Source organism: Calonectris borealis, chromosome 3 (assembly GCF_964195595.1).
Source record: "Calonectris borealis chromosome 3, bCalBor7.hap1.2, whole genome shotgun sequence".
NCBI classification, from domain to species: Eukaryota; Metazoa; Chordata; class Aves; order Procellariiformes; family Procellariidae; genus Calonectris; species Calonectris borealis.
This window is the reverse complement of record NC_134314.1, coordinates 85,796,202-85,812,133: the sequence shown is the minus strand read 5'-3', so window position 1 is coordinate 85,812,133 and position 15,932 is coordinate 85,796,202. Positions and strand designations below refer to the sequence as shown.

The 15,932-nt window shown below is 34.0% G+C and overlaps 1 protein-coding gene across 1 annotated transcript in view; it reads right to left on the bottom strand.

Moving 5' to 3' along the window:
- The window catches only part of RYR2 (ryanodine receptor 2), a 445,326-nt gene that overhangs the window by 205,518 nt on the left and 223,876 nt on the right, over positions 1-15,932 (bottom strand). The window contains exons 15-18 of the mRNA XM_075147916.1: positions 15,626-15,721; positions 5,189-5,307; positions 4,634-4,767; positions 1,680-1,921 (exon numbers count right to left, since the gene is read on the bottom strand). Of these exons, the coding sequence (XP_075004017.1) occupies positions 1,680-1,921; positions 4,634-4,767; positions 5,189-5,307; positions 15,626-15,721 (591 nt within the window). The remainder of the gene's footprint in view (positions 1-1,679; positions 1,922-4,633; positions 4,768-5,188; positions 5,308-15,625; positions 15,722-15,932) is intronic.

Here is a 15,932-nt window from a genome sequence, read left to right as displayed (position 1 = left end):
ACAACAGAGATTAATATACAAAAATTGCATATAAAAAGGTGGTCTGACTTTTTTAACTGGGCTGGATTATTGACTTGAGAACCAAAAACAATTGTTCATTTATTCTTTTGTGACATTTCTGATTAAAAAGTTTCCGTTGGGTAGAAAAATCATTTTGATTTTCAGTAATCTTTTGTTTCCTCCCTAAAAGGGACCCTAACTACAAAAGTTATTTCGGTTGGCTCATTATTTTCTGGTTCTTCTGTAATAATACTTTATCTGACAAACTCAATTATGACACAGCTTTAATGACACCATTAATTATGCATCATTGTTCCAAAGTAATTCTCATTATACATGAGAGGCAAAGTGGCAGCTACTTTCCTAAGATGCCACTCCAGTCGATACATTACTTAATAATTACTTAATACTTAATTACTTAATAATACAATCCATTGCTATTTTGATTGGAAAAGTCTTTTGAAATGTAAAACTATTCTTTTCCAAGTACCAAGCCACAATGCCTCAAAACTTCAAAAGACCTTGAATGATACATACAGCTGACTCACTAAAATATCTCTCTTGTCTGCTAAGGAGCTTTAGAAAACTTGCTCATATCTTCATAGTGGCAAGTATTGCCAATCCAATGAGCCTAATCCCATTTCCAGTCAGTTCTACAGTTCATCACTGCCCAATAATCTCTCAAAATCAAAGGAAAAAAATTTTTCCTCAACAAGGTGAAACCACAGTAGAAACATTGTCAAGAAATTTAGGACTGTCGATGTGTAGGACTACCCATTCCAAATGATATCTGGGAACCTTTTCACAAAAGTTAAATTATTGGAAAAATATTAAGAAAAAGAGAACAAGCTTTCTTTGTTATTATTCTGATTTTGCTGAGCTAATCCAGCTTGAAGAGAGAATAAGATATTTGCAGAATCAACAGTAAATACAAGTACTTTAGATACTCAGTTCAGCTTCCTTTAACGCTAGAATTTGCATACAGAAATTACTATTAATGAATAGATCCAAGCTGGGCCAATAACATTTTAAAAGATGAATACCTAACCAAACACACCATATGCAAGCTAAGAATATGATTCTCCAAGTCTTGCAATAAACAGTCAGTCTCAATGTATGTAGATAAAACATCACTACAGAAAAATATCTGGTTTTAAAATGTATGGCAAAAAAGCATACTTAAAAATCTTCTTCACCTCTAAAGTACTTCTAAACTTCTAAACTAAAGACCCATATTAAAAATTTGTTTTAAAAAAAAGGGAAAAAAAAAGAACAGAGAGAGTCCTGTGAATTAAATCTCTCAGGCTGTTCTTACACTATCACACAGGAATTACAAATCCAGACGACTGGTTGTCAGACTTCATTTTTTGCACCTTTGACGTTTTAAATAAAATCTTTATAGTTACTGTGAAAAAAAAAAATCCCAGGCTGAAACATAAATTATTATTCTATCTGCATTACTTTGTACAAAATGATTTTTTCAATGTGTAATGTCAACTTAAAACATATTCTGATATATGGTACTGTTTCTGTATATTCCTAGTGTCAACTGAATCATCTGATTCACTTTGCTGCTGTTGAAAACAAATTCACTGGAACTGCAAACAACGTTCTGGTATTTAAAAAAAACAAACAACAACAACCACAAAAAAACCAACCAAACAAAAAAAGGAGAATACCTGACCACAGATGCAGACCATCGAAGCCATAGGAATACAAGTCATCACCAACACCATTTCCTCCCCATTCTGCTCCTCCCCCTGGATATGGTGAGTAGCCCTCTGTTGAAGCCCAGCCCACTCGTAGATGAGTTGATTCTGCAGTCACAAAGGGCTCTAGATGGTCCACCATAAGTTCATAGTACCATTTCCTGTATTGGGCAGAGCCTTCACTAATCCCCAAGAAGATGTTGGGTTGCATGCTTAAACAGAAAGAATAATAGTGGTTATTAAAAACTTATCTCAAGAACATGATGAACTACCACAGACTTTTCATTAAATTCAAATTTCATTATTGTTTTGTGTGATTAAAACGATAAAAGTAAATTTATTTATTTATTTATTTAGTCTGGTGAAAAATGCTCTATAATGTTAAAGTAAAAAAGCGTTTGTTTCAGTAACTGAAACAGTGTCCTCAGATACCAATAATAATATTTTTTGTGTTTGAACTTTTTGAAATCTTAGAAAAATGACAGCTCTTCACCAGTTACCAATAGAAATGTAGTAAGTACACTCTGCAGGTTTAATTTTACATAGCAAGCTGCATCCATTCAAGAGAATAACATTTACAAAGATACAAAAGTAAAGTGTTAATCTATTTCAAAATTCTCTTGTACGTCTTCCTTCCTTATTCCAAGTTTTGTGTAACTCAGTAATTTGCAGTGGTTGTACCAATCCTTAATAGCAATTTGATGTTCCTACTGCTGATGATTTCAAAGTACTTCACCAGCATACTTGAAAGGCAAAACTATTACTGTGCTTATTCAACATCTAGTTAAATAGCAATACGTAGAGTCACACATCTAAAGGTCATGAGGGAAAAAAAGGAAAGAAAACTATGCTTTTCTAATCTGATTTTTGGGATAATACTGAATCTAGAATCTCATACCAAAAAATCTGTCTCCAGACAATCATTACTGTGTCAGCTTTGTATTAAGAAAGCCATCCAATCTTGAATTAAAGCTGTAGAGTACAGAAGTATCCAAAATAAATGCTAGGTATATTTCCTCAGTGGTTGGTTATCCATATTACAAAAAATCTTTTAGAGTTCTAGGCTGAATGTGTCTGGTTTTCAAACCCCTCCACTGGATTGGGTTAACACTTCTATAAATATTTTCTTTCTACATACAAGCTGCCTAATTAACAAAAATGTACCTCTAAGCCAGCCCCAGCTCACAGTATGCCTTCTGGTGTAGGGAATGCAGGGTGAGGAAGAAGGGTTGATACGGGCTGTTAAATACAAGTTAACAGCAGACTTTACTGATCTGACTGCTTATAAAATAACTTGTTTTATCACATAAGACTAAAACACTTTCCTTCTAGAAGTATATGGGGTGTCTTTTGCCAAAAGTTTAAGTATAGATACTCTTCACTTTGTTACAAGTCAAACATTTAATCTCCTTAAAAATATAAACAAAACCTGTTTGACAAAAGCTATATTCCAGAAAAATCAAATCATTTGTACATTATTGGTAAGATCACCAATTGAATCTTTTCTGCCTAACACAGTATCAGCTTTAGTATGCCTTTGTCCAAATTCCACAATTTAATCAACTTAATCATCCAACTTACTCTTTTTAAATAGAGGTTTGTGAACAGAATTTTCCAATCCCCTGGAAAAGTATGTTAAACAGCAATATCTTAGAAAGTTCCTTTGCCAATTCTTTTTGGTGTGATGTATGCAAGTCTCAGTCTATCACTAAATGTTTTCAATGTTTCATTGGTCTTTCTGACTTTTGAAAAAAAAATTTTTTTTTTCTTTACAACTGCAAGAATATGAACATTCTTATTCACAACTTTCTAATGCAGAGAAAAAAATATGTATTAACTACATTTGCTTTGTCTACAGCCATATTTGGGAAAGGCAGCTCTACCTTCCCTGTATGAGATCCAAAGTTAGCACTCATACATCATGCATTAACAACATAAGTTTTCAAGTGATTTTAGCTTATCTGTTGTTCAAATTTATTGCTGACATGGAATGATTCCTATTACATCATCTTTCCACGTGTTATATATATGTTGGTGTGTTATTGGATGCGTTGGGGCAAGTCAAGTCACATATGGTTATGAAAAACATAAGTGAATGTATTAGCTATAAAATTGTCAAGTTCATTTCTCCTTTAGACTTGAATTTATTTTTACTTGAAAAGGTCTCCTTATAATATACAGCTGTGGAATTTTTATGTTTTTCAGCATCTAATAAATCCTATGAACTCTGAATTATAAGTACTATTTCTATGTTTCATCTTTCATTCTCACTTCGTGATTGAGACTTCTTAAAATAGACATAAGTTTGAGACAGAGGAAGATCCTACAACTCTTCACTTAAAGCCAGATTCTTCTGCCTTAGCATAAATTCAAACTCTGGATAAACATTTACTTTGTAAATATTACTTTGTTAGTTTAAGATGTTACTAGCTTGTTATTAATGTCTGCTGGAAGGTAGCTTCTACAACTCTGCCCGTGGAAGGAACGGTGAGGGCACTCCCTAAATATCCCAAGCAAAATCAACAATATTAGTTTAAGAAACTGGTGAAGGTGTTTGGCACTAAGTTCTTGATTTTGGCCAAAGGTGATTAGGAAATCCTCACAAGATCTCAAACATAAAGGCACAGGACACCGGCTGACAATACTTCGAAAGCACAGAGAGATCTGGACAAGAATCTTTCGAAGAGGCCCTACAGTTTCACAGACTAAAAGCAGTTTAGAGCAGCTTTAGCTTGCAGCAGCTCTCTCTGACCCATGTTTTGATTCTAATCAACATTGCAAAGAGTATTTAAAATCCTAGTAAGAATAAAATATCTTAACAAAAGTTTTGGCAGTAAACCATGTTTTCTGTAGTGACTATTTCTTTTAAGCGCAATTTTTATTCTGCTTTGTTCATAGATATAGATTTTTCTTTTTCTTTTTACCTGCTCACATGGTTGACAAGGCGTGTCTGTAAGAGCAGATCTCTTCCTGGCAGGAGATTATCACAGATTAGATGTTGATTAGACCGCACAGCTACTCCATGACAAACACAGAGAGAACACAAAACATCCAAAACCTGAAAAAAAAAAAAAGATTCTTTTCATCCTAAATATTTTTTCATGCTAATGAGTTCATAATCACTGTGAGTTACTTCAGGCAATATAATGCTATATACCTTGTTACTGGAAGACATGTAAGCTTATGTAATTCATCCAACATAGTAGTTTTATTTTACAACAATTCTGAAATTATCCTAACAGTAGTAAGACATATTCTTCCTGCTTCCCTTGAGATTTAGTGTGTATCAATGTTTTCATCAAAAAGAAGATAACGTTCCCCTTTGCTTCTTCAAACTGCTCATATGCCGTTTAGGAAAAGTTTCATTCCTAATTATGAATACAGTATTAATGTATTTGAAATCTAACTTCTACACAGAACAACGTGCTTGCTTTGTACACAAGTGTTCATCTAAGTATACTTGTCTCTTCTTTGCCTACCTTATGGTTTCTTCCATGTTTGTCCAAAAGACAGATGATTGATTTAATATGTCCTTCCTTAATAATGTTTAAAGCTTCTGGGCTTTCCACCAACACACAGTGTAAAACCTCTAGAATTCCTGGGAAAAAAAAAGAAAAATTATTCATTCAAAGTGCATATAAAATCATAACTGCATATAATACTTCCTAATATATTGCTCAGCAACATGGAATAGTTTCAAAAATCATTGTATATGATAAACAAAACCAAAACAGGATTGATGATGTACTTCTAGATTTTCCAAAATAAGTGAATGTAGTAAAAATCAGAAAGGACAGGAAAAAGCCTGTAAATTAATTTGAAATTTTAATAATAAATATGTGATGATCAACACAAATTCAAACAAACTGGGTAAAATATTGGTTTTCAGTGTCTCCAAAAGAGACTGAAAGTAAACAACTTCACACTACATCCATATTATATATGTAAAACATGCTCTCCATATTTACAGTTTTCCATTTCTTCCCTTAGAAAACCATATGAACTACTAAAGGAATCATATACCTCTGAATTAGAAAGCAGAGGTAAATTCCCAGTCTACCGGCCCACTGTGTATAATTTTCTTTGTGTATGTAACAGCTATGCTGGGAGCCACAGTGATGTTCTTAAAAGAGCAAACAAATAGAAACTAGCATGAAACTAAGATGTGCAAGGAAGTAAAGAACCACTAAATCTCCAGTGGCCCCTCAATTAAATACAATTCCAATCCCAACAAAGCAGCAGTCATTGCCATCAAGAATCATTAGCCTTAAAATGGTTCCCTGCAATGGGGCAGTAAAACAGGCTCCCATGTGTACTGGATCAAGTCACCACTTGCTTTGGGATCTTCCACATTTGGCAAAGACAAATACTATGCATGTGATTCATCATTGTCAGTTGCTACAGTGTTGCCACAATGAGAAAAGTCAGAGCACTGAGGGAAAGCTGAGAAGCAGTCTTAAACCGAGAGATATGCAATTCCTATTTGCCCTGTACATCTCTCATCATTCTGTCTTCATCCCTGTATTCAAGGCATGGCTCCAAACACTCAGCTTAACCCTTGCAAAGCAAGATCCATAGCATGATTCTGTTCTTTGCCACGGTCTTTTTTACTGAAAGAAAAATGTAGCAATATAAACTCCCCCTGGTGTGGGGAAAAAAAATTCATCAGACAAAAATGCTGTCTCAGCAGAGTACTCTGGTATTTCTTTGATCCTAGTGAGGAAGAGATCATCAGCCGCTACAGTTGAGTAAGACTAGGGTCAGCTAAGAAAGAGTTCCAAACAGCTACGAACTGAACACAGATTTCATTGGAACAGGCTGCCCAGGGAAGTGGTGGAGTCACCATCCCTGGCGGTATTTAAAAGACGTGTAGATGTGGCGCTTAAGGACATGGTGTAGTGGTGGACTTGGCAGTGTTAGGTTAATGGTTGGACTCGATGATCTTAAAGGTCTTTTCAAACCTAAATGGTTCTCTGATTCTATGATACAGAAATACTAGATTTGAAACAGTCTTTACGCTGATCAGCTGCCTCCCTCTCACCTTAACGTTCCAGATTGGATCTAAAGCTTACAGAGGGGAGCAAGTGCTTTTCTGTTAGATTTCCACTGGTTTTGAATAAACCACTGAAAAAAATGTATATTATAAATAAATGGTAGGTAATATTTAAGAATTTGAAGATTGTGGTTCATCCACATAACTCTCCTCAGTATGCATCCAAGGTTTTCTGAATTTGTAAACATAAAACCAAGCTTTTCAATTTGTAAACAATAAAAAAAATTAGAAATGCAAATTTAAGGAAAAAGAATATGTATTTTGATTTATCAGGGGAATTTTTACACACACACATGTCCCCTTTTGTTTTTTTAAATAATTCTGAGTAACAATACAATATAGTCTGGAACATTATAACTAACTGATCATAAAGCCTTTCACAAACCAAAAATAAAAATTAAAAGTTAATTGAGCAAGCATTTTAGAGACAACCAAGCAAAAATGAAAAGAAAAGCTGAAAACCAGAAACTCGGAACAGAATTTAAAGTAATGAGTATAAAAAAAAATGTCGGAACCAATATATCTCTTTCTGCTAAGTATGAAATGCATGCTTCTGCAGTGAATAATGAAATGTAATGAAATAACTAATAACTATGAAACAATTACAGACTGGTATTAAACCCATTATTTATGAGGAATATAAATGGCCAGGAATTCCAAGTCCAATCTATTGTCTTTTCAGCAGAAAATCCCATCTGGAGAATTTCCCAAGTATCTTACTGAGGAAAGGAGTATTAAACACCATTAGCAACTTATTATAGAAACAAGCTACCTATGCAAAGACATGCATTCGTAGACTTAGGACATGTTCCATTGTTATGCACCAGCAAAGACTAAAATACCTTCAGTTCATGAATTCTTTTTTTTTCGTTGTTGATTTCAAACCGACTTGTATTATGCATACTTTCATATGGATCAAGGTATAGCTCTATTAAAAACAAAAGTAAAAAGACCAACACAACCAAAGAAACTGTAGAGCTCCTCATAAAGAAAAACCAACAAAAAAATTATCTGACAAAGGACAGAAATTGGGCTGTGCAGACTTCTTACAGAGGCATAAAAATATATGAAGGATGTTGCGAACAGTCATATGTCAACAAAGATTTTTAAATCTTTTCTTTAAACTTAGATTTTACATTCCCATCCTTGTTAAGACCAAGTTACTCTGCCAGAAGAGACAATGGTTACTTTTAAATTACTTGTTATTTGAAAGGTAGTTTTATTTTTTATTTCCCAGGAAAATCTGAATTAAAATGAGGATTGGAATTCCCAGTGACTTCAGTCATGGCTGCAGTCATCTGACTTCATTCAGATCTCTCGTTTTAATCTCAGACAACCTACAGCACCATCACCTTTTATCCCAATACTATTTAATGTTTTTTCCAGAGATCTGGAGGAAGATACGCTGTCATCACTAATACAGTGTACAGTTTACTCAAGGACTGAAATGTAGTAAAAGGTGGAAGGCAACAGATACAGTGACAATTTGATTTATCTGGTAAACAGGTTTCAAACAAAGCTTGTGTTTTAGTATGTTTGAAAAGGAGTCATACATATGTAAATAGAAAATGCAGGTGACTCTGTACAGATATTGTAGCCAATTTTCCTGTTCTGTGCAGTGGCTCCAAAAAAAGTCACAACCACAATATAATGAGCTAGACATGAACTCCAAAAGTGATTCTGTAGCCCCGAAGGTATAAGCAGAAACTCTCAACTACAAATAAGAGAACATATTAAACCTGAATTTGGCAGTGGTATGATCTGGGCTGCAATAGATGTACACTTCCAATATTGACAGTAACAATATTGATAAGAAGGATAAAAATCTAAGAGTCATGAGAACAAGCTAAAGGAGTAGATGCCCTGTAGCAACATAGCAGGAGCACAATCCACCCTGCCTGCCAACTAGAGAGGCAAGGGTCACTTGAACATGGTAAAAGTACCTAGGTAGGTAAGAAATATCTTACAAAAGGATCCTCCATCTAGAGGGGTAACCTGTAACAAGATCAACAATTTTATTGTGTGCCACAGAGATCTGGGAATGAAGGGAAATTGCTACATTCAAAACTTGTTCATTTAAAATTTGCCACCTCTCATTGTAGCACTGAAATACAGTTTTAACAATATAAACAGTAATCCAATATGAAACGATACCACATAATGTAAGTGTGGTAAACATAACCTTGGAATTTTCAGATGTGTGTAGATAGATTCATAATCTTAATTTTGTCTTAAAATAGTACACAGTGTTAATTTTCTAGTCTTAACCTTTTCAATAACGAAAGTAAAAATACTTTGAAGATGTAAACATTCAATAATAAATGAATGTTATCAATTAGACCCAGCTGCCACAGCAACTTCTTCAATTACTGCAGCATCTGAATGCTAATTATTAAACACATTTTGTTCTAAGGGCAAATTCCCTCTATTTCAGAAAAAAAATCGCATATGAATGTTCAATGTCTGTTTGGACTGATCCACTTCTAGATTGTCTACATTAAAGACAACTGGACCTGTTCCAATTTCATTGGAGTTGCTCAAGGCAGTAAAGCAGGAAGTATTCAAATTTAATACAAATATCACGAACAGTATGATATGCAGAGTTTATCATAAAGATGAGTGAAATTCTTTCTTAATGACTAACAGATGAAAGGAAGCATATATTTTCAGGACAACATGTTGACTCCTCTAATGTTATACTGTAGAATACTAGAATAAAATGCATGCCCTTAAAAAAAAAAACAAACAAAACACACAACTCAAAAACTGATATTATCTGGTTCCAAAAATCTTCACTTGAAGGATATTAGATTACTAACTTGCCCTATTCTATTTTTCATTACCTATGTTTTAATGCCTTTAAAATTTTAGGAGGACTAGTTAATCCCATCTGGAATATATTTCAGAGCAAAAAACTAATCTAATCTTAATTTATGCATTGAAGAGACAACTGAAGCATTTGCATTGCATTATTCATTCAGCTCCTGTGATACCTCACTTTTAACACGGTCTACTCTCAGACACATTTATACTTGGACAAATCTTCATTTTCTTTCTTTCTTTTGGTTCAGTGAAGATCAGGAACTGAATTAATTTCTAATCTAATTTGTACAATCAACTCACAATTGCTGTTTATATGTTTAATTCCTTTATTCTGTTTTCCTGACATTTTTAGTTCAAGGATAAGAAAAAAGTGAAAATAGGAATTTTATTCATAATAGTTTATAGCATCAAATTTTTATCCCAAAACATTCAAGAAAACACCTGCAGGAGATGTAGCTAACAACTTCAGTGTTGAAGGCGAACTTAATTTTGGTGTGATTGACAGAGCGTGATGTTTCTTCCTCACAAACACTCTACCTTAGAAAATGAATTAATTATTTTAGGTGAATATATGCATCCAGGTATTCCTATTTAAAAGGTGTCATATAATCCAGTATTTCTCCCTGTTGTAGATCTACCACTGTAAATTAAAACAGTGAATATCCTCACCCCAATCAAGCCATATAAAGCTTAAAATCTGGCAAGCAAGGTTGCCACATAAACTCACAAGAGCACATTTACATACTAAAAGCTAAACCTACTGTGCCTCTCAAGATAACTAAAGGACAGCATAATTAGTATCTTGTATAACTGACTCCCTCAAACCCAGAAAAAGTCTTAATTATAAAATCAGTTTTGGAGGCAACACGGAAGTTATGTTACCACAACACAGGGGAAGGAGTTCAAGTAGCCTAGTTCACAGAATAAAACTCAGGACAAACGAGCATTGCAAATATTAGTACCTTCAGAATTTTTGCAGCATGTCATGAGGTTCATTATGCCCTATGATTACAATGTCAGATTACTTTGCAGTTTACGGAATTCATCTCATACCTTACTATATCATCATAAACATAAACATGTAGGTTTTAATTTTCAAACCTTATTTTTACTTTGAGATTAATTTTTAAAAATACATACATAACAGAAACTATGTAACACAGCATTTTTAGAGCTGTTGTAACTAATTTCATATTGAACCTCCAAAAGTTGAGCACAAAGTTTTGAATTACTTCTGAAAATCCTAGCCCTGAGCGTTTCAGATGTAAAATTAGGTCTCTTAGGAAATAACTTCACTATGAACTACTGGGAAATACATTGAAATTAAGAAGGTTGCAGTCAAATCCCATGCAACTGCATAATTGTGAGAACATTCTCCTTAGATGAGTGCTCTCACACCAAAGGTGGACTGTAGTGGAAGAAAGATCTAGCCTGTAATTTTGCCATTTTTTAAATGCTTCTTTCAGTTTAAATTCTCTGTTACTCAAATGTTCATGAAAGCAAGAAGATCACAGCATCTGCAAAGCAGGTTTCCCTAACAATAATGTAAACCAACATGAACATTCAGTTATGACATCTGAATTTGGTTAGGATCTCTACAGCTAATATACTAGCTACAGTGATAGGATAATCAGCAAATATCTAACTAGACACCAGTGCTATGAGCAGCTAACTGTCTATAACACCAGCTGATAACTAAAGTAGTGATACAGATTTAGTCTCGTATGCTCCTGTTGCCTTCTATCTTGAGCAGCTGAAGGATTCAGAGCATAAAGACAGCATTTCTGGAGTTCTGCAACAAAAACATGAAACAAAATGCTGCAAAAATACTTCTATAAAACATTGCTGAGTAGAGGGGCTTACACGTGCAAATGCCTCAAAGTCTCTGTACCAGCCTCCACCACCAGAGAAGAATAACTGACTTCTAAACCCTCTGCTTGCCCCAAGAGTTGCCAAAGGAAAAAACTTCCAAGAGGAGAAGCATCAGTGTATAGCTGCTCTTTGCAACTGCAATTACCCACTGCAGATCTTGCCAATCAGCTAGTGAACGCCATGCAGTTCACCCTTGGCACTGACACTTGACAATATTTTCCCATGCTGTTAGTCAGTTCATCTCAGGAACAGATTTACGGCAAATAAACAAAATGCATGTGAATGTTTAATGACAAAGCTGAGGGGAACACAAACACCTTATTCACCTTGTTTACTATAGGACACATCTGTTCTCATGGCTACTGCTGATCTTTTCAAGACTACTTGAGGTAAGAAATTTGATAATATATGCCAAATGGTGATCTGCAGCTGAGACAACTCCAGTTTTTACTTACGATACTCAGCGATAGCAGGGTATTTCTCACATATTAATGCCACAGTAAAAGGCTGCTAAGAACAACCTTATTGTGCTTGTGACGTTTCTTTTCAAATGTCTAGCAGTCTAGTATAAACCAAAGAATTTTTACAATGGGGGACGTCATCTCTTCCTGGCATTCCTTCCTTAAGATGTCAATGAATCCAAGGACACATCTACCTATGGCAGAAGTATGATTCAGGAGTGGGAAGAACAAGATGGGAAAGGAAATTTTAATTCCTGAGAACAAATCTATAATCAATGAAAAATTATTATTGAAAGGAAGATTATTATGTTCCTTCCAGTTCATGAAAAAACACACATCACTAAAACAACAATATGATGGGAATAAACTACAAATATGTAACCGGAAAGGTATGTTAACATTGTTCTCACTGTTGTTGTAACTATCCTGCCCATTGGTCTGACTACAAACCTTCCTGCCTTTTGAACTTAATGTAGCATAATTACAGAAAATAAGGCTTGAAAGACTCTCAAGAGGCCATCTTCCAACAAAACAGTAACAAATATTATATATAACACAAAACAGTCACAACTGCAACTGGAAAACATTTCTTAGTCTGTAACTCTGAAATGGCTCCAGCTGGGTGAGAGCAGAGAACAGAAGAGGGGAGTGGAAGGGAAATTATACATATTAATAGTAATAACAAAGCAAAGCATGCATGAACTACAGAGAGATGAAAAAACAGGTAACAAAAATTTAAAACTCAGCAATTGCTACACATTGAATATTTTTCAAATCTGTTGCTCTTCCTGCAGTGGATTCAGAATACATTCCATGTGCTATTAATAATTAGCTCCTGAAACCCACCTTGATTCCTACACTTACTGTGAAAAGATAAACATGAACCAGAAACAGAGGATCAAAGAATATCAGACAAGGGATATCGATTACAGTAGGTAGAACCAGGCAATAAAAGAGAGACAGGTTAAGACAAGTCTCTATCTGGTATTACAGTAAAACTATTATTACATTTAATACACGGAGTTCTATTAAATTGGTTGGACTACAATTCTGAGCATTGAGGATTAATACAAATTATACAGGAAAAATCAAATCACAAATATTTATACTGCGATGTTCTTATATACAAATTACAAAGAAAAAATATAAATTAGAAGTATATTGACATTAACATTCATTAAAAAAAATGAAACAAACTATTAAAATTGAGATTGCCTGTGGTAGCTCAAGCATTACAAAATTGTCTTTAGCTTCTTGGTTGCTTACAATTCTTCTCTCCACAGGACTATTTTTTACTCATTATTGACTTAAAACATAGAATTTTCTCAAATTCTATGCTAGAAGGTATATTCCAAATACATTTCTTAAAAACATTTAGTGGTTTCTCCTAGTAGCGTAACTTAAGATTTGTATAATGGCAAAAAAAATATGGTTCTAGATTACGCTAGTGACCTATATAAAAAGGTGAAATGTTTCAAACCAAAATTGCTTTTACTGTGTTGTTATTTCATATGTTAACATTACTGAGCATTACATGTACAACTTCTCCAATTTGTATTATTTTTATTTCTATATTTCCCTCTTCACTTTTAGTTACAGGGAGGAATAATTTGCAAGGCAAATGCCTTATCAGGTGTAAGAGCTTAATTTAGACTTTGAGCTCCTGCTTGTTGTTTAACTTTTCTGTCTAGTGCATGTGAGAAGGAAGGAGCTGTTAACATTTTTCTTATTTCACCTTTTTCATAATTTCTTTATTCTCCGGTCCTACGATTCACTTAATTGGCAAATCAAATATTAAGAGATCTCATCACATCAGATCTATGTTTTCAGTTACTGCTGTAACCTGTAGAACTCCAAGAAGCATTACATTGGTAAGAATAAAATTTAGAACACTGATCTCACACTACGCGTGTTTTTTTTATTCCAATAAATACTTTTACTAATGTTGAAAAACAAGGGTGGGGGGATTTAGGCTGCAATGACATTTCTTACGAATAGTATTACTTTGTTTTTTGATCTTTATGTAATCACCATCATGAAAAGCATGCTTGAAAAGAGTCAAAAACCATTCTTAAGAGTCCAGAACTAATCACTCTATTTGAATCTCATTTCTTAGCTGCTGGGTCCAAGTTTGATTACTGTCTACTGTTCAGATGCCTAGATGACATAATTTTGGCATATATTCATGACGAAAAGAACAGTAATTAAATCTTCATGTAAGAAAAAAACAAAAGTTTGTATGTATATCAGTAAGATGGGGCAAGAGACTCAAGTATCACCCATGAAATCAACACTTAATTGAAGAAATATAGTCTTAGTATCTCTTCAGTAACTTCGAGATACACTTAGCAGAGGATCTTTAATGCAATGAGATTTGACTACCATCTGTTTACAAAATCAAACTACAGTGGCATGTTTCAAACACATACTTTTAACAAAAATAGAGTAGTATTGTTTAAAGCCACAAAATAATTATTCTAATAAGTATTGAAGACTATTTTTTTTAAATAAGCACATGCCAAATGTGGTAATCCAGATAACCACCTTTAACGTCCTGTTATAGACTACAATCATGTTAATAACTGCATTTAAGACAGTGAAGAGGTACACAGTAGCAAGCTGTCAATGCCAATAGGAATCATATATTACAAAAAAAATTCTTAAGATATTATTTACATTCACCTAATGTGCAGTCTTCACACTACTTATTTCTTATTCTGCTCAAAAAGTGTATTTTTCCCATACAGTCCAAAGAGTTGCTTTGATCAAGTTTAGTTGCAATATTTTTTTTAAAAATCCATTGGAAACATAAAAATACAATGTATTTGGTTGACAGAGTAGGTTTATGGAGAACAGATTGCTTCCAAGAAAACAGAATCCAGGATCACCATTTCAGTGAGAAGTACAGTACAGCTGACCATAACTTCATTTACTTTCACTTTGAGCACCACAGAGACTAATTGCATCTCATAGACACTAAGGGGTTAACAGTGGTTCAGGAGGAAGATAAGACATTAGGTAATGATAAAGAAAATAATTAAGCTAGCTTAAAGAATTTGTGTCTAAAGTGAGACAGAATTCCCAGATTCTCAAATAATGACTGTGTTTCAGGCGTGCTCCTTCTCGTTAACTTCAAACAGAAGTTCAGACCTCAGGAATGAGAGAGGTGATTAAAAAGGGAATGTGTATGTATTAAGGAGGTAACACTGTTACATGCAAACATACAAGTATTTTCTGAAGACCCATCTATTACACATACTCAAGTAGAATACATGAACTTCCCTACATTACCACTACAGTCCTTCAAGAAGAGACAAATTATATCCATTCCATATGGATATAATTATATTTCGTTTGACGCCAATCCTGAAAAACATGCAGACTTCAAAGGGAAGGGAAGGTTCTAGAATTAGAGAGAATTACAACAGAAACTTCAGAACAACTGTTTCACCAAATGGTTTGTTTGCCTGAATTAAAAGATAACATTACAACCAATTGACCAAGGAAAAGGAAAAACTGCCAGAACTTAAGGTAGAAATACAACTGAATTCAATATGTAAAAATGTTACAAATACAGATCTCACTTTAAATATAATTTACACCATCATAGGAAGAAATTCATGATAACTGGAATGAACAAGCATATTGCCAATTTTAAAGAATGAAAAACTGGTCAAATAAGGAAGTTAAAATATTAAAAAGCATACCAGAAGAGGCTTCCAGTCTTTCTAATCTGCTGATCAACCAATCAAGAGATCCAGAAAATTGAGCACAGTTTTTACGATTCCCTCGAATCAGAGCCGCTATTGGAAAAAGAGAGAGAGGGGGGAAAAAAAAAATCACAATTATAAGTCCATTTAAATTAAAAGAATCCCTGTCTTGTCTTTCCAGGAAGGATACAGTAAGACAGATTCATAATCTTTAATTATTGATGTTCTTGATTTAAGTTTAAATAACGCGAGTGATGGTTAGATTTAAGCATAAGAAATACCCTTGGCATCAAATTGACCTTTA